We start from the raw sequence: 19,250 nt of genomic DNA, 5'->3' as shown, positions 1-19,250 counted from the left end.
CTGTTCTTATTAATGTGGGTCATCTAGACTTTGTTGAATATGTCCATTTACACCTTTACAGGGTGGCAGAAGTCTGTCTTTCGAGGTTAAGGCCTTGAGAAGAAATTTATTAATATCTTCAGGCACTAATATTCTTGAATTCCTTCAGAAAAACTATTGAACAATCTCAGATAAGATAAATAAACCAATTTCCTGTACCTTATTACAGTGTGAACTTACATTTTAAGTAACTTACTTTTATTACTTAGGCTCTGAATAGTTGAGCCATTTTATTCATCTGGCATATCACAGGTGGATTCTTGATGACAAACTGGAGAAAATTATAAAAACATCAAGTAGTTTGTATGTTTTTCTGTGTGCCTGTTCCTCCATTGAATTTTTAAATTTGTAACAAAAAAATCAACAAATATTTATTAATCCCTGTTATGTGCCAGGGTTTATTCTACGGGCTAAGGGCACAGAAATGAATAAATATGTCTGATGTCGCTAATTTAAGTATGACATATCCATATAATAGAATATCATCTAACCACAGAAACAGAATATTAACCCACACTGAAAGACACCTCGAGATAATACGTATAGTAAAGCAGATTTAGTGGACTTCTGCTGTTTTGATGCCCTGTATCCTTTCCTCTCTTTTTGGTGACCGCTTCTCTTTGGGAAACTTCCACTTCCCCATCCCATGGGGTTTGGGAATGAAATAGTCAATCAGAGGTCTCTCTACTCACCCATGAAACTAGTATTTTTGAGACCTATGCAAACCAGTTATCTGAACTTCTTAAGTGGGGAACCTGCAAAATTCTTGGTGTGGTAGGTAACTGGCCAAAATTTCCATGAAAAAACTTTTCATAGTTAAAAATTGTTGACTGTTCCTTTAATTTATTTCACATGCCTATGTCCCTTAAACTTTCAGTGGCTGTCTTTGACAATTGATCTATGAAGATAATATAACTCCTTGAAAAATGAAACCTGAAAGGGCTAATGGATGCATTTAGTTGCGAATTGAAAGCAGAAAGATGAAGAATTAAGACTAGGGTCTTGAAGTTTGCTTTCAGATTCACAATTTTGCATTGAATTTACTCCACAAATTAGTTAATGAATATTTTAAAAAATTGGTTATGAATCTAAGAATGAACCATCAAAAAAACTTTCAGTAGAATGATAATAAATTGCTATTCCTAAATTTGTCATTTAGCTTTATGGTTATTGATTAGTTACTGTGTGCTATTCACCTGTTGGTAAAATATTTAAATCGACTATGTTACTCTAAGTTTTAACAAGAATCATTAGGAAAATACCCCAAGCTCTACTAATGAAAAATTATAATCACTGTTGTTTTTATACTTAGGTGGGGAAATACAAGTAGTATTTAATTATACATGTTTTGATTATCCACTCCATGAACTAACAAAAATCCACTATAAAAGACTCTCAGAGTTTATTCAGAAATCAAGTGTAAATGATTTAGGTATAGCCTAGTTCTTTGCTTTGTGTGGCCAAATGTTCTGTATTAATACTGCTACTAATTTTTTTTTGGTATTTCTTTGTGTATGTGTGAAAAAAAAAAATCTCCAAATACAAAGTTGCAGCCTGTGGAACAAGAAAATAAGTGAACTGAAGCATGTAATAAACAACAGAATTGGATTTTAATCTACTATTATGTACATATATTAAACATTAAGATATTTTTCTAATAACTAACTTCACAATTTAAGTTTTTTGTTACCATAGGAAATTTAGGGTAGTGTATCTATTATAAAAAGCAAAATCCTAGTCAGAGAGAAAATGACTTTTTCAGAGTCCATAAAGTAATCTTTCTGTAAGAAATAGTAGTACTTGGATTTCTGTTTAGAATATCCTAACATTTAAAAATACATCAGAGGGAATTCCCTGGTGGTCCAGTCCCTGGGACCCAGTGCAATTCAGGGAGCCTGAGTTTGATCCCTCGTCAAGGAGCTAGATCTCACATGCTGAAGCTAAAATCTGGTACAGCCAAATAAATAAAGTAAAAACACATGTATCAGAGATCATATAACTGATATAAAAAGTCAAAGGAATAACTAGAAAACATGATGAAAGAGGAGTCCATCGGTAGTAGCCACCAGATAGTCAAAATACCTTAGAACACACTTAAGTATTCAGTCTGAAAAAAAGAACGAAACTTTATTGATGGAAAGAAACAGGAAACATTTTGACCAAATCAGAAGATATACTGAGTTCCACAATGGAAAGATTCAATATCGTAAAGATTATTTCTCTATATGTTCTATTAATTTAATGAAGTTCTAATACAAAGCAAGCAGCCTTTTTTGGTGAAGATCCGCCCGACAATTCTAAAGTTCATGTCTAAGGGTATACATTTAGGAAAACCTGAAAAAGTATAACTGTAAATGAAAAATAAGAGTAAATGAATTCTCCCAATCAAAGATTAAAATGTATTATAGAATCTCAATAATTAAAATGTTGTGGTGTTGACAACATCATATAGTAAACCAGTAGAGCTTAATAGGAAGTCCAGAAACAAGTATATTTATCAATTTAATACATGTTAAAGATGAATTTTCCAACCTATGTGGGGAGAATTTATTATTCAGTAAATGCTATTGAATAGAGTGCCAGTAAGAGGGAAAATAGAAGGGGAAAAAGGGGAAGCAAAGACAGATTTTCTCTTCTTGGGCTCTAAAATCACTGCAGATGGTAACTGCAGCCCTGAAAATAGAAGATGCTTGCTTCTTGGAAGGAAAGCTATGACAAACCTAGACAGTGTATTAAAAAACAAAGTCATCACTTTGCCGACAGAGGTCCATCTAGTGAAAGCTGCAGTCTTTTCAGTAGTCATGCACGGATGTGAGTGTTGGACGATCAAGAAGACTGAGCACCAAAGAACTGATGCTTTCAGACTGTGATGCTGGAAAAGACTTTGAGAGTCTCTTGGACAGTGAGGAGATCAAACCAGTCCATCCTACAGGAAATCAACCCTGAATATTCATTGGAAGGATTGCTGCTGAAGTTGAAGCTCCAACACTGTGGCTACCTGATGCGAAGAGCCGACTCATTAGAAAAGACTCTGATGCTGGGAGAGATTGAAGGCAAAAGAAGAGGGCAGCGGAGGATGAGACGGTTGGATGACATCACTGATTGAAAGGACATGAACTTGAGCAAACTCCGGGAGGCAGCAAGGGACAGGGAAGCCTGGCGTGCTACAGTCCGTGGCGTCACAAAGAGTCAGACACGACTTAGCGACTGAACAACAACAAGAAGAAGGAAAAAAGAGATTTCTACTTTGTGTTTACATAAAAATAAATTACTGATAATTGAAGACTTCTACATAAGAAATTAAATGATATGTATAAAATTACTAGAAGAAAAATATAGATGAATATTTATTTATTTTTGGGAGGCAGATAAGGCTTTTCTAAGGATGACACCAAAAGTAGAAGTCATGGAAGAAAAGCCTGATTTAAATAAATTAAAAAATTGTTCATGGTATGAAAACTGTAATAAAAGAATTAAAATGAAAATCATAATAGAAATATAGTTTATGGAAAAGTTTGTGTAGTGTGGTCACACTTCCCTAATAATACACCCACAACACACACACTCACACCCACACCCACACACACACACAGTACCTGAATGCATACACACCCTTCCTCTGTGTCTCCGTGTCTGTCTCTTCCTCCCTCCCTCTCCTCCTCTCTCCCTCTTTAGGAAAATTTTGGAAAGGATAGCATCTAAAATGTTACTGGTGTTTATAGTTGAAAAGTGGGATTGGGTGACTTTATTGCTATACTTGTTTGTATTTTCTGAATAGTCTTCAGTTAATATGGATTACTCTTATAAAATAGTTTAAGAAAGTATAATAGACTAATTCAGGGGGTGCAGAGTTAGACTGAGCCCACTTCAGGTCAGTTCCTGGAATAGCAATTGATGCCCTACTCTGTGTTGCTTTTCAGGGTGAAGAAGGGGACCAGGGTGGACTGGGAGAAGTTGGAGCTCAAGGACCTCCGGTTAAGTATTTTTCAGTCTTACGCTGCATGATCCCAGTGGTCACTGGAGGATATCATTACTTCTGCAGTTTGGGAGAGGACACGCAAAAATATTTCTGTAAAATTCACAGTTTTTTCACTTTTTATATAAAATACAGCATCTGTCAAGGAACACACAGATTTGTAAAAAATATGCTTTTTGGAATATTTATGCAAAAGCTCTCCTTGAGAGATAATACATGTCATTCCCATGTCTCTGCTATTGACCCAAATATTTCTGGAATTCTTTTTGATTTATGTTTAGAGTCAGTAAGTGAGCCACAGTCAGTAAGGGAGCCTCTTTAATCTGATTTGGCCACATCTCATTTTGTGTCCTGAGCTGGATCATCTTGAAATGTATATTTCAGGCCGTTCCTAACTGCTTTACAGAGACTGTAGACTGGGACTGACCTGGATGTAAAACAGAGCTGGTGTAGGGGCAGTGAGAACACAGGGAAATGCCTGGCCTAGAGCCCATTTGTCTTAAGCCAGTGTGGACAGTTAGCAAGTTGTCTGGAAGTGGCCAGCCTGCTTTCCTGATGCTGTGTCTGTCCCTGTTGTTCCCCAGGCAGCATGTCTACAGCATCTGTTTCTGGATCCCTGCAGCTGTGGGGCCAGAAGTCTAGAATGATAACATTCAGGATTGAAGCGGATTCTAGAAATAACACCCTGCATCCTCAGTTTGAGGATTACCCACTGCTGTGCCGGAGAAGGGATAAGATGGGTTCCTACTGCCCCAAACCGAAATTCAGAGTATCTTTTATTGTAGAAACAGTGTAACAAAGAGTGATGGCAAATGGTTGATGGAGACCCCAGCTATATCTATAGGAAGAAGCTTTCCTGGGCTACCTTGGGAGCCTAATTGCCTTGGATGGCATACATTGGTGGGGAAAAGTTACTCCAAGGTTTAAAATCACTACCCTGTGACATGTAACCAAGTTACAAACCACAGAGGAGGCAAAGGTGGCAGTAAATTCTGTGTGTGAGTTCAAAGTCAAAAATACTTTATCATAATTCTTTTATGCTAATGGTATTTTCTTTTTGTGTTCAGTCATTATTCCAATTCCAGATTTGTATAAATCTCCAGAATTTTTAAAAAAAGAGTTTTACCACCAGCAGAATTCCTTTTGGATTTTTCTTCTAACTTAGGAAAGAGTGTCTCTCTTCTCATTGTTACTTTTGGTTATGATAGCGTCCTTCTTTTGGATCAGCTTTTGTGATGACATCAAAGCATATGTGCTTCAGCTCAAAGAATGTACTTCTCTCTCTTTTTGTTTACTTTTCAAGGGAGCTCAAGGTTTGAGAGGCATCACCGGCGTAGCTGGCGAGAAAGGGGAAAAGGTAAGATGATGATGCTGATCAGCAAAATAAATACACATAAATGTTTACGTTTTGAGCCATTTCAGAATATCTTCTTATCTTCAACAGCATCACTTTTTTTATCTCTTATTGGGTGCTTTGTAGAAGTTTGGTTAGGTTCTTACATTTCTGTTATAAACATAGATGATAGAAATGAGTCATCCACGGGATACTTGTTATGTACTGTGTATCTTAAGTTATTGAGGGCAGGCAGGAGTAAGCAGGCTGTTGTATGTCATATCTTGTCATTGTCAGTAGTTGACACTGACACAGTACCTGGGGTGCAGGGCAGAGGCGGAGGAGGGTGGAGAAAGGGGGAAGGCAGAATGCCTGGCCAGACGGAGGAGGCGTGGTCATTGGTGGAGAGGGCAGGGCAGGGATTGCTTGGCTGAGTGGATAACAAACGTGAAAACAGCTCAAACTTGAACATTCATGATGAGCTCAGAAATGTTTCTTGCTCTGTGTGTGTGTGTGTGTTTACATGAGTGAGGGGGTGTGTCTCACCTCTCGGATTTAAAAAAAACGGTCTGCACTTTTTTAGAAAGTCTACTAAGAAAATCCATTTGTAGGGCTCCAGAAAATTAAGAGAGAAGGCACTGGCAACCCACTTTAGTACTATTGCTTGGAAAATCCCATGGACGGAGGAGCCTGGTAGGCTGCAGTCCATGGGGTCCCTAGGAGTCAGACACGACTGAGCGACTTCACTTTCATGCATTGGAGAAGGAAATGGCAACCCACTCCAGTATTCTTGCCTGGAGAATCCCAGGGACGGAGGAGCCTGGTGGGCTGCCGTCTATGGGGTCGCACAGAGTCGGACACGACTGAAGCGACTTAGCGTAGCAGCAGCAGCAGAAAATTAAGAAGAAGGCACTTTGCCCATCACCCCGTCTGACCCTCACCTTATTCACAGAACCGCTGAAACTAATCCTTCTTGCTCTAGACAGAAACACACAGCCTGTCATTCACAACCAGAAAAGGATAACGTGCACACTGCAGGCACTCAGTAAAAGAACTCCAACCTTCTAAGAAAATAGATGCACAGTTTTGTGGATTGAAGGAATTGCTTTGTGAATAAGCAGTGAATAATTCCTTCAGTGTCATTTTTTTTCAACTTTTTCTCTGTCTCTTTGGGTTTTCTCATTGTACTTGGCTCCCTCTTCCATCTTCTGTGGAACATTTCTTTTCTAAAAGCATTGTGTTTTTAAAAACATACTTCTATATTTCTGTATTCATGTTACCTTAGGTCACATTTTGTCAGTGCTCTTCTGTTACTAAGTAACAAATCCCATTTATTTTGAAGTTGCAGATACCCAAGCTTTTGCTTGTTTTCTGGGTTTAAATCATCTCCTAAAATATGTGACCCTTATTTTGGAACCAGTTACCGTTGTTGATATGCTCTTTATTTGAGGTATTTTGCTACTTGGTAGTTTTCAAAATTTTCTCATTGCCTCTGACTGTGGTCAGATTGCTTTCAGTAAAAAGAAAAAAGCTCTTCTGGTGAACTCAGACCCATGCAGTGGTTACCTAGTAACAGCAGTTTGGGTCTGAGCTGGTGCTGAACAGCAATGAGAGAGAGAGAGAGAAAGAGAGAGAGAGGCATCAAAGCCTTTCTGTAATATGAGGGTTGGCTCTGCTACCTCCCAGCAACACGAGCTATGAATTCAAAGGCTTTTACAGGTCTCCCAAACCTCTTCCTTCCTGGTGGATGGAGAATACCTTCTTCTCTATTCCAGGTTTTAGGGATGAAAGACTTTCAAGGCTCTGTAGGTATCTCTGCTGCTTCTTTGATTCTACCCATGCCTGAACCTTCTATCAAAGGTTTGCTAATTTTTAATTCTTATTGCAGACACCATCCACCTGGTTTTCTTGGCTTAACATCTACCCAATACCTTTCTGACTTTTTTTTTTTTTTTAATTTCTTTCATCATCTCCTTCTCCCAAGCCTGCTCATTAGGAGAGGGATTGTTCTCTTCAAGTGCCCATCTGCCTTCTCATACAAGTGGTAAATGAGAAAAAGATTTCAACAAGGGGAGGGGGCTGTATTTTGCCATGTAGCATAGATGGAGAGCACTAAAATCCCCATATTTTTGTTTTGAAATCATGTTTTGATCCTTATAATGAAAATAAGGAGGGGATGTGTACCACAGATAAGGAAGTCAGAGATAATTTAAGGATAATTGTATTTATAAAGCTCTGTAGTTTTTAGCCATCATCACTTGGTAGGGTGAAGCTATTGTGGAGAAAACAGATCAATTCACTTTACGCAAACTGAACCTACTGTCTATTCAGGGTGGAAGAGGGGATGCTCACATCTTTTTTGCAGTTTATTCCTCCAAATCACAAGCCTGGAGTCCTGATTCTAAATCTGGGTGGGAATCCAGAGTCACGGAAATCTCTCTCCTGGGTGTGGCAGCTGCAGGGTCCAGGGCAACTGCTATTTAGGTGGCGCCTTGGTCTTCATCATCAGTGAATTCCCACTGGGGTCCTGGGAACCCCAGAGCATGATGATCAAACCTTGCCAATAGGGTTTCCAGGTTCTCTCAGTAAGTAGCTCACATCAGCAATCAGGAGTGGGTATTGTGTTTGTTCATTTAAGATATCCAAGGTGGTATCAAAGATTGGGTGTAGTACTTTTGATGGAATGAGATGATGTAAACTAGTGTTTTCACCACTGAGGTTTCTGATTAAATACTCCTTGGGTTCACTGATGAATATCAGTATATACTGCAACACAAGACACAAAGCCTCTTTCTTATCTGGCTGTTGAAATTCTTTAGAAAGACTGAAATACCCTTAGCATGCATCACTGATCTCGAGTTCATTTTTGTTGTCTTGTTTATTTGCAGGGTGCTCGGGGCTTAGATGGAGAACCTGGGCCTCAAGGGCTCCCTGGTGCACCTGTAAGTACTTTTCATGGGATCCACTGATAGATTTTTTAGCAATCATCAGTGATAGATTTTTTTGCTATTAATATATGTATGTATGTATGTGTGCAGGTATCATTATATATGAATCAAGTGGAAAAATGGGCAATAGTTTTTGTATTTACTAAACTTTTAAAAATTAAGTCAAGCATCTTTCTTTTTTTATTTTGTAAAGAGAAATGTTCTTCTGACTTGACATGGTCTTGTTTTTTCTCATAAGTTTAGTCAAATTGTTTTTTTTGTTTGTTTGTTTGCTTGCTGTGTTTTTCCCTTTCACTCTGGTTGCCAGGATGCCAGGAGTCACAGTAACTCTCTCATTTTAATTTCTTGGGTAGTTCTATGCTTTTCCTCTCATATGATTTCTGATCTCATTATTTGATATTTTGATGTCCATGTGTAGATGTGTCCTTATTGTGGACTGCCTCACACCTTTTCTGGAAGTAAATAAACCAAAAATGGTTCATTGATACTCACTCATACCACATTAAAAAGTAGAAAAGGTGTAAGTGAAATAGAATTTCCAACTGTCAAGGTCCAGTGGGAAAGAAGGAATGTAATTGGGGGATAACATCATAAGATCAAGCTGCAGACATGGTGCGCCAAGCAGACCTTAGAGGAAGGTGGACCTGCAAACATGTGTGAGGTGGGATAAAGCAGCAAGGACAGGCAGGGAGCAGCCCTGTTGGGGTGATGGGGGTGTGCTGCTGTAGGGCTGCCACTGCCTGAGCTCCTGTTAGAAGATGACCTGGAATAGACAAGGCAGAAGCTCGTTATAGAATGTTTTATGCCAATCTGGGCAATCGTAAGTGATCTGGTAGCAATCGGAAGCTGTTTGAAGTTTCATAGCAGCTCAGCAATTCAACCAAAGCCATATTTTAGGAAGTCACGTCCTCTCATCTGTTACCGCTTGACCATGTATCAGCATCAGCTGGATAGTTCTGACAGAAATCATTATTATTGACTTGGGAAGTAAGTAAAATACAAAGAAAAGGTTGGCAACTCATCCAAACCTCAACCCACCATGATAGTGAGGCTAGAGGATGTGTGGACAAAGTTCCTGATGTCAAGGCTACCTGCAGTGTGGACCTTGATTTTATTATACCTATTTATCCGAAGAGTGAAGAAGCATTATGCATTCACAGTGAAATCGATTGACATGTAAGTCTTGGTGATCTTTATGGTAACATCAATTTTTAGGACAATATAGTTTTTATAAAAAGGTTTCTTGAGGCATCCATGATAAATCAAAGCCATTGAGATGAAAGAGCAATGTAAGATAATTTGGATAGAATTTTATCATTTCAAAAGCCTATCAATAAGTTACTTCTGCTCACATGAACACAATTTTATTTTCGTGTAGGGTGACCAAGGACAGCGAGGACCTCCAGGAGAAATAGGTCCCAAGGGAGACAGAGTGAGTCGAATCCGCGTTAATCACCACCAGCATGGAGGTCGTGCGGATCTCCTTGACGTGACCTGAGTACACGCGGTAACTGTCTCTGTTCTGTCTCCTCCCTCTTGCCCTGCAGGGGCCGCAAGGTTCTCCAGGAATTCCTGGTCTCCCTGGGCCCAAAGGGGACACGGTAAGTCCTGAGCTGTAGTCATCAAGCGCAGTCTTCAAAGTGGTTATTGTAATAAGGAAAAGAATATCTAGAAAAGAATGAAAGGAAGAGGGATGTGTTTCTAAGGGACACTGTGTTTCTTTGTGCATCTTTAGGGCCTGCCAGGTGTGGATGGCCGTGACGGGATACCTGGAATGCCGGGAACAAAGGTAGCCGTGCAATTTAGTCTCAGGGCGATGGGGTGGTCTCCGCCCTGGCCCGCCAAGGAGCTTCCATCACTATGTCACTGGGACATGTATTGAGCTGACTTTGGCTTTTTTCCCTCCTTCTAGTTTTTTACATCAAGGGTCAATTCAAAATACTTCTTCGAAGCCAGAAAGAGAAAGGCAAACACCATATAATATCACTTACATGTGGGATCTAAAATATGGCACAAATGAACTTATCTACCAGCGGGAAACAGACCCACAGACGTGGAGAGCAGACTTGTGGTTGCCGTGCGGGAGGGAAGGACTAGCAGTTTGGGGATGGTAATGCAAACTATTATATATAGAATGGATAAACAATAAGATCTGACTGTATAGCACAGGGAACTATATCCAGTCTCCTGGGATAAGCCATAATGAAAAAGAATATTAAAAAGAATCTACATATGTGTATATTAGTCACTTTGTTGTACAGCAGAAATTAATACAGCATTGTAAATCAACGATACTTCAATTAAAAAAAAACACAACAGAAAGAATGTTTGCTTATTTTCAGAAGCTCAGTAAAACTGCCTTGTTGATGAACGTAGGCAGGAGGAAATCACATATTTTGATGGCATTTCCATCCTAAGTCCTATCCCACCTTCCCATCCTGAACAAGGTCACATTATAAAAGTGCATGTAAGGTCAGCTATGCAGATAACCCTTTTGCTTAGAAGGTTTTTGTCTTTTCTTTTCTTAAAAGAAAGACAATAGTTCATACAAGTTCAACAAAAACTTTTTTTTTTTCAGGGGGAACCAGGGAAACCCGGGCCTCCTGGTGAAGCAGGTTTACAGGGGTTACCTGTAAGTATTTGAGTATTTAAATGTTGATTGTTTTATATACATATTTTGAACATGCGCATTTGGGGGAGAAAACATGTATGTTTTGATAAGTTCTGAGGAAGAAAAGATGCTTTAATTTTGTGTTTTTACAGTTGTACATTTTTGTGCTTTTTCTCCGAATAACTAGTTATTTCTCCAATAACCACACTAAGATTTAACTTTATATTTTGCATCCATTCCTCTGTTTAGTTCACTCAGTTTTCTTTATATCATTTCACCAACCATGAGCTGTGGTCTGGGCTTCATACTTCCTCCTACTTTAACTGGTTCTGAAGCCCTAGGACTGGGGTTGAGCCATAAGGTTGAGAGTATGTTCGGGGAACCATGTGAACCATAAAATTTTTCTTTAGATTGTGTGCTATTTTGAACTATTCAAATTGGTGTTTTCCTGCATTACTGTGGCAGGAAGTTCATGTGGATTATCCTATGTGTTTTCTTGGCTCTTTGGAGGCACATATTTCAAGTTAAAGGGGCTACTTGGTAGTACTGAGGACTGCCCTCTGGTTTATTATGATATCTGACACTTTAAAAATAATCAGAGAATATCAGGCCTCCAGATAGCACCAAATCTCAGTTAGACCCAGGATGTTCCTGCCATTCTGTTTTTCTGCTTGCAGCTGAGCTTTACTGACAGGTTCCTGTTTTGTATTCTGTATATGAAATCATGCCAGGAAGAGTTCCTGTTGACCTGAAAATAGTACCAGATTCTAATTTGGAAGTTCATCCTTAAAAAGTAACTTTAGTTTAGAGCTAGAATTTGCTTCCAGGGTGTTCAGACACAACAAGCCAAAGTCTCGTGGCTCGTGGATAGGTCTGTGTTTTGTGGATAGGTCTGTAGTCTGTGGCTTGTGGATACTGTGGATAGGTCTGTAAGTTCAGAATTGGGAAACTCGGGAGGCCCTCCCCGGCACTGCAGCTCTGAGGTTGTCCTGATGCCCTCAGCCCTTGGCAGTGTGCAGTGGGCTTGGCATCTCACGGGCTGTCAGATGAGGTGATTGAACACAGGTTCCATGTGCATTCTTTCAGGGTATACCTGGACTTCCTGGTGCAAAAGGTGTTGCTGGTGAAAAGGTAAAAGATGAAAACTTTGCAATTAATATTTTTCTCTATTTTTATTCTTTTACTGATCTATTTTATCATTTAAAATAGTTCCAACCTGCCTTTGAATTTATATTTGACCTTAAGGAGAAATCAAAGAGAACTGCAGCTGCAGAAAGAGTACTTTGACAAAGTGTTACTGATCAGACTTCCTTCTTGAAAGAGTCATCCTTTGCCACTGTAAAACAGAGGTTTCATTGCTCTTTACCACTTAAAATAGGGAAGGTATTATTAAACCACAGAGGTTTTGTCAATGAATATTAAGATGATTTAGCTGAAACTTAAAGATATTAAGCATATTGTTCACAGAATGATCAATGTTAGGTGCTTATATGCAAGCACTTAAAAACAATAGTTGAAAGAAAAGTTTGCAAAATATAGCTTTACTTTAAATAAAACAGATACACTGTGACTAATGTAGAAATTGGTCATGATTGGATTACGTGGCTTCAGCCTTTCGGTCATAGTGGCCCAGACAGTCTTGAGCTGAGGTGCCCCCCAGTAGCAGACCATGAGCAATTGACGGTGGAGATGGCATCCCAGATACCTGCTTTCCCCGGAGCTCGCTGGCTCATCCCTTGTTTCCTCATGCTGGCATGATCCTTTACAATTTTAGTGGTGTCACTGTTAGGTTAAAATGGCTCAAAGAAGTGTATTGGAGGTGGAAATGATAAAGAAAGGCATATATAACTAATACTGTAGAAAAAGAAAAAGCTTCTCTTATTCTTGTCTGGCTAAAGGCCTTCCTTTTTTGACATTTGACCTTCACTTTTTAACATTTTTGACACCTTATCATACTTCCAGGAATGACAAAACAGTATCCTAAATCTAAAGAACTTTGATGTATACACCAAGAAAGAGAGTCCAAATCCTCCCACGTTCTCAGGGTAAAATCAGGAAGTTAATGCTGTGTAAGTGTCGGAAAGACCCGGTCTGCGCAAGTCAGGTTGATCGTTCTGCTTATTTACTCTCTGAATTAGTCTGAATTACTGTGTTCTACCTTCAGGGTAACACAGGTGCTCCAGGGAAGCCTGGTCAATTGGGGAATTCTGGCAAACCGGTAAGATCCTAAGTTCCCTTTTCAGGCCTTGTAACCTGTTGTCTTGGCGAAACAAAGGGTTGGGGAGTTTAACTCTTTCTCTGCCTGCCTTCTTCATAACAGGGCCGCCAGGGGCCGCCCGGAGAAGTGGGACCCAGAGGACCCCGGGGCCTTTCTGTGAGTATTCCTTCTCTGCAGACCCCTCCCAGACTGCCTCCTCTGCTCTCCCCTCCCTCCCTCCCTCCCTCCCTCCTTTCTTCCTTTATTCATTCCTCCAGTCACTCATCCACAAATGCCTTCTGACATTTGCTAATCCCGATTAACCAATGAAACAGGAATGCTATTTAGATATACAATATGCTTTTTTCTCCAGAAAGTGGAAATAAAGATGAAATATTTAAAAAAATAAACATGATGACCCTTACTATTCTTCCTGTGTTGAAGGAAGTATTTTACCATAATATAAAACAGCTCTACTGAGATATTATTCATATACAAGTCACCCATTTAAAGTGTACGATCCATTGAGGTTAGTACATTTGCAGGACTGTGCAGCCATCACCACAGTCTGTTTTAAAATGTTTTCATCACCTCAGAAGGAAACTTCAGATCCACTTGCAGATTCAACATTTCCCCTCCTTCCCTTTTAACACTAGAAAACCACTCATCCACTTTCTATGGATTTGCCTGTTCTGGAAATTTCATATAAATAAAATCATGCAATATGTGGATTTTTTAATGACTGGCTTCTCTCAGCATAATGCTTCACGGTTCTTCTATGCTGCACCATGTATCAGTACTTCATGCCTTTTTATTGTCAGATCAGATCAGATCAGCTCAGTTGTGTCCGACTCTTTGTGACCCCATGAATCGCAGCACTCCAGGCGTCCCTGTCCATCACCAACTCCCGGAGTTCACTCAGACTCACATCCATTCAGTCAGTGATGCCATCCAGCCATCTCATCCTCTGTTGTCCCCTTCTCCTCCTGCCCCCAATCCCTCCCAGCATCAGAGTCTTTTCCAATGAGTCAACTCTTTGCATGAGGTGGCCAAAGTACTGGAGTTTCAGCTTTAGCATCATTCCTTCCAAAGAAATCCCAGGGCTGATCTCCTTCAGAATGGACTGGTTGGATCTCCTTGCAGTCCAAGGGACTCTCAAGAGTCTTCTCCAACACCACAGTTCAAAAGCATCAATTCTTTGGTGCTCAGCCTTCTTAACAGTCCAACTCTCACATCCATACATGACCACAGGAAAACCCATAGCCTTGACTAGACGAACCTTTGTTGGCAAAGGAATGTCTCTGCTTTTGAATATGCTATCTAGGTTGGTCATAACTTTCCTTCCAAGGAGTAAGCGTCTTTTAATTTCATGGCTGCAGTCACCATCTGCAGTGATTTTGGAGCCCAGAAAAATAAAGTCTGACACTGTTTCCACTGTTTCCCCATCTATTTCCCATGAAGTGATGGGACCAGATGCCATGATCTTCGTTTTCTGAATGTTGAGCTTTAAGCCAACTTTTTCACTCTCCACTTTCACTTTCATCAAGAGGCTTTTGAGTTCCTTTTCACTTTCTGCCATAAGGGTGATGTCATCTGCATTTCTGAGGTTATTGATATTTCTCCCGGCAATCTTGATTCCAGCTTGTGCTTCTTCCAGCCCAGCGTTTCTCATGATATACTGATGGTCAAATAACATTCAATTCTATCAGTTCAGGTCAGTTCAGTCACTCAGTCGTGTCTGACTCTCTGCAACCCCGTGGACTGCAGCACACCAGGCCTCCCTGTCCATCACCAATTCCCGGAGCTTACTCAAACTCATGTCCGTTCACTTCTATAGACATACCTTATTTTATTCATCCATTCAGCCATCGATGGGCATTTGGATTATTTCCACTTTTGGTCCTTATGAATAATGCTGCTGTGAACATTTTTCTACAGGTAGAAAATATAGACTTTTTTGTGCAGACTTGTTTTACTTCTTCTGAGTACCTGTGTAGGAGAGGAGTTTCTGGGTCATGTAGTAACTCTATGTTAATCTTTTGAGAACCTACCATGCTTCTTTCAGTGTGAGTTTGTGCATTTATTTTGCAGCAAATATAGCTATGTACATTTTCTCACTAGATACATTCCTAGTGATCTTAGAGAGTGACCTTAATCCTTAGAGAGGAACTGATGCACTCAATTTTAACTTTAAAAGATTCTTCCTTGTCTTCATTTTAAGTTCTTGTTCTCAAAGCCTGCTGGGTAACAAAAACAACTCCAAGTGAGGACACAGAAACGTTTCCAGGCATCATCGTTGCTTTTTTTCCCACTTTATTTATTTATTTTGATTGAAGGATAATTGCTTTGCAGAATTTTGTGGTTTTCTGTCATACACCAACAAGAATCAGCCATAGGTACACCACCATTACATTTTAAAGAGCATTTCTTGAGCATGTGAGTGAGGCTTTTCATGCTTCAGAAAAGTGAAATATCCCAGTTGAGAGTGGAGCTTCTATCATATATCTGTCCACTGGCTTCTATCAGGCGGTTTCCAGACGTTTCTCTGCAGCCAAAGAAGCTAGCTCCTGCCCCTCACGCCTCACTTACCCTTTTCTCCTCTGTTGCTGGAAGTCTATGAATTTCTAATTAAAATACTTTCCCTGAGTTGACTGTCAAAGGAATGAGGTCAGGCCTCGATCACATTTCTAAAATCACAAGAAGATTGAGCACTGTTGGGGAGGGGCTCTGGAGCTTTAGAAAAGTGGACTGCATGTGTCATATTCGTGTTATAGAGCAGAAAATTGAGTACCGTACTGCTGATGGCAGGACCCCCTGCAGATGGCGGGGCCCCTGCTGGTGGTGGGATCACACACTAAACACAAGCCTCGTGGGTGGAGCGGGCTTGGCCCATCCCCAGCTCCGGGATGGACTTAAGCTGGGCTGCAGAAGGAGATGGGTTGGGGACGGTGTTTCATCCTCTCATGGTGGGGAGGAAACTCAGAGGGAGTGATGGCTGTGTAAGTTTTCAAGCTTCACTGCAATTTTGATTGTTCAGTTTCTGTAAGCATCTATATTCTTCCCACCATTGCCCTTGTGTGTGCATACTTAGACACTTCAGTCATGTCGGACTCTTTGCCATCTGGGCTGTAGCCCGCCAGGCCCCTCTGTGCGTGGGATTCTCCAGGCAAGACTACTGGAGTGGGTTTCCATGCCCTCCTCCAGGGGATCTTCCCAGTCCAGGGATTGAACCTGCGTCTCTTAACGTCTCCTTCACTGGCAGGCAGGTTCTTTACTGTTTGTGTCACCTGGGAAGCCCTGTCTCCTCACTGAGGCTTGAAGCCACAGTATTCCTCCTCTTTCACGTTCCTACCTGCAGGGGGACCTACTCATCTGACCACCGCATCTTTATGGCCTCCCATCTGCCTCTTCTTCTGAAGCCTGTTTCCCACCTCTCCCCACTCCTGGCCCTCCTGCGCCAGCTGAGGTGGTTGCCTGCTGCTTGCTTACTGCATCATTTGCTGACTTGCCTTCCCTGCTCACATCTTTCCTTCTCTGCCCGCGTCTCCCAGCAGGATGCTGTTGGTCTTTAGGCCAGGACAGTTGTTCCTGCTCCAGGACTCTGGCACAGGGGGGAGTGTCCTGCACCACCAGAACTCCACTGTGTCCCCACAGTCCTGAGAGCAAACACAAAGCCTGGAGAAGTGTAGGACTCCACATCTGCACACACCTCCAGGATGATCTTTGCAAAGCACAGTTTCCGTCATCACTTCTCTCCTTCGTTTAAAAACCTTCAGTGGGTTTCCACGGACAATGAAAGAGTCTGAAATCCTACAGCATCTGTTTGTCCCCTAGTTTTATTTCCCCTGTCTCCCTTGCTCAGAGCCCGTGTTCCAGCTAAGCTTGACTTTGCTAATTCCCAAACACTCTCTACGCTTCTTAGTCGGCCTGTTTATACTTTGTGATACCCTGCAACTGGGACGGGGTTTTCCCCTATTTCTCTAACTCAGCATCCCGTGTGTCCTCCTAGATATGACTGAAGTGTTAGTTCTGCAATGCAGTCATCTCTTATGATGCCCTACTCCTCTGAGAGACATGATCTCTCCTTATTCTGACCCTGTAACCCTTGGTCTCTTGTTGCCCCCATGGTGTGGACACCGCAGAGAGGCAGGGACGTGTCTGATCCATGTTTGTGTCCCCATGTCTTTTTATTCAGGGCCCACTCTAAGGTTGTGCTCGATAAAGATTCCTTGAGATGCATTGGGTGGGAGGGATGATAACTCTTGCCATGCTGCTTCTGTTCATGATAACTGACTTCTCACCTATTATAAATTTTTCAGAAGAGTATTATGGGAGGTTATAAATATTATAGTTCTGGAGCAGAATTTTAGCACCAAATCTTCTTACTGAAAGAGGCATTTGTTCTTTCATTTTACATCATTAAATTCATTTTCATAGGTAAGTTCATGCCATGTCAACTGTTTTTCAAAAATTTGATCAGTTTTTCCTGCAAATCTCAAGGTGGGAAGCTGAGTAGAAGAAATGAAACCCACTTCTGATGTGTCCTATGAAAGAATCAAGGCTAACTGAAATATGTCTTTGAAGTTGTGTTCCCCGCTTTCCTTACCATTGTTCCACCAAATACTTCCAATGCCACAGCAAAAAATATTGGCGTTTTGGCCTCTCTAGTGAGTACACATGAGCACATGTCTTTCCCACTTGGCTTGTGTTTCTGGCTTTTTCCGTTACACTGCTCTGCAGGGTCTACACCTGCATCTGGGGGACTCCTAGTTTAGAGCCAGCAGGTGGCTGGGACCTCTGCTTTGGTGTTACTGAGTGGTGGCTCCTGGTCCATTTTTCTCTTCCAGGCTCCTCAGAACTTGCCAGAGCATTTGTCTAGGGGGTTAGGTTTGCTCTGCTCTTGTGATTTTGACTGGGATGAGTGCCATGCTGATCTAGCCCAGGTTTTCTGAAGTTGATGCACTCCTGGAGTGTGTGTAGAAGCCTGTCTCCTTTCTCTTGAAGTCCCCTACCCCAACCCCATCAACAGTAGCTTCAACACAGAGGTCCCACTTGGTATGCTGTTGAGTGATCTGCGCCACCTTCCTGCCCCACCAGGCTCTGGAACACTCCAGAACACTCCTGTCAGTGCTTTATGGACCAGCTGTGATGGTTACAGTGTGAGCAGATTGTGGTCTGCCTCTCTGTGTGAGGAGATATTTAAACCTACATTAGAGAGAAGTATAAACTATCCAATGTGGTAAAACTGCATAGATTAAAAAAATATTTTTATGGCAAAATTATCCTTGTAGTAGGATTAATATGATCTGCAAGTGTTACTATGAAAATGATTTGTAAAAGCAACAGTCTTTAGGAATCATAACTGATCTTCTAGGTTAAACATATTTTTGCCAGAAATCAGCACTTAGGGTATAATGCAGACTACGTATAGTGATAGTTTCCCTCTTCTGAAACTGCAAAGGTACTGAGAATAATGTTCATTCTTCAGCTAGTTAGCATTTAGGGTAATCGAGCAGATGTATCAGCCAACACACTCCAGAGCACAGCAGAGTAAAGCCCACTCTTTTGGTAAGATAATTATGACAGCCCAAGTGTAATAAAATTGATTCTTTTCTGTGATATTTTAGAAGTCTGATAGTTCCATTTTGAAAGGGAGACTTCCGTATTGAAGTATCCATTTGTATTTATTGAAATGAGCTTTGCAAAGTAGCTGCTAGTGTTTGCTTATAAAACGAGTGCCTTCTTGGTGATCAATGGTCTTGACAGAAACTCAAAAAATGAGGACTAGAGACATTTTTCCCCAAGCACGACTTGTGCTTTTAAAGAAATCTGGGAGGTTTGAAAGGCAAAGAACATGTAATGAATCATTTGATTGAAAACCATAGTTTTGACTGATGTCTTTATTCCTTGGATAAAACCTTGGATAAGCATAGTAACTAGCATATCTGTGGTGTTTACTATGAGCTGGATATTGTACTAAGTGCTTCATATATCTATTTAATCCTCTCAAAACCCTCTTAACAGATGAGGAAACAAATGAAGAGCTTCCCTGTAGCTTAGATGGTAAAGAATCTGCCCACAATGCAGGAGTCCCAGGTTCGATCCCTGGGTCAAAAAGATCTCCCGGAGAAAGGGATTGGCAACCT

The 19,250-nt window shown here is 40.8% G+C and overlaps 1 protein-coding gene across 2 annotated transcripts in view; it reads left to right on the top strand.

The window, feature by feature from the left end:
• COL9A1 (collagen type IX alpha 1 chain) overlaps window positions 1-19,250 on the top strand; it is a 66,970-nt gene that overhangs the window by 18,439 nt on the left and 29,281 nt on the right. For both annotated transcript variants that reach the window (XM_027550858.1, XM_027550859.1), the window contains 10 exons: window positions 3,960-4,013; window positions 5,319-5,372; window positions 8,237-8,290; window positions 9,675-9,728; window positions 9,844-9,897; window positions 10,032-10,085; window positions 10,875-10,928; window positions 11,994-12,038; window positions 13,072-13,125; window positions 13,228-13,281. In XM_027550858.1, coding sequence (XP_027406659.1) covers window positions 3,960-4,013; window positions 5,319-5,372; window positions 8,237-8,290; window positions 9,675-9,728; window positions 9,844-9,897; window positions 10,032-10,085; window positions 10,875-10,928; window positions 11,994-12,038; window positions 13,072-13,125; window positions 13,228-13,281 — 531 coding nt within the window. The remainder of the gene's footprint in view (window positions 1-3,959; window positions 4,014-5,318; window positions 5,373-8,236; window positions 8,291-9,674; window positions 9,729-9,843; window positions 9,898-10,031; window positions 10,086-10,874; window positions 10,929-11,993; window positions 12,039-13,071; window positions 13,126-13,227; window positions 13,282-19,250) is intronic.

This window comes from Bos indicus x Bos taurus, chromosome 9 (genome assembly GCF_003369695.1).
Source record: "Bos indicus x Bos taurus breed Angus x Brahman F1 hybrid chromosome 9, Bos_hybrid_MaternalHap_v2.0, whole genome shotgun sequence".
Classification (NCBI taxonomy): Eukaryota; Metazoa; Chordata; class Mammalia; order Artiodactyla; family Bovidae; genus Bos; species Bos indicus x Bos taurus.
This window is presented reverse-complemented; position numbering and strand designations above follow the sequence as displayed.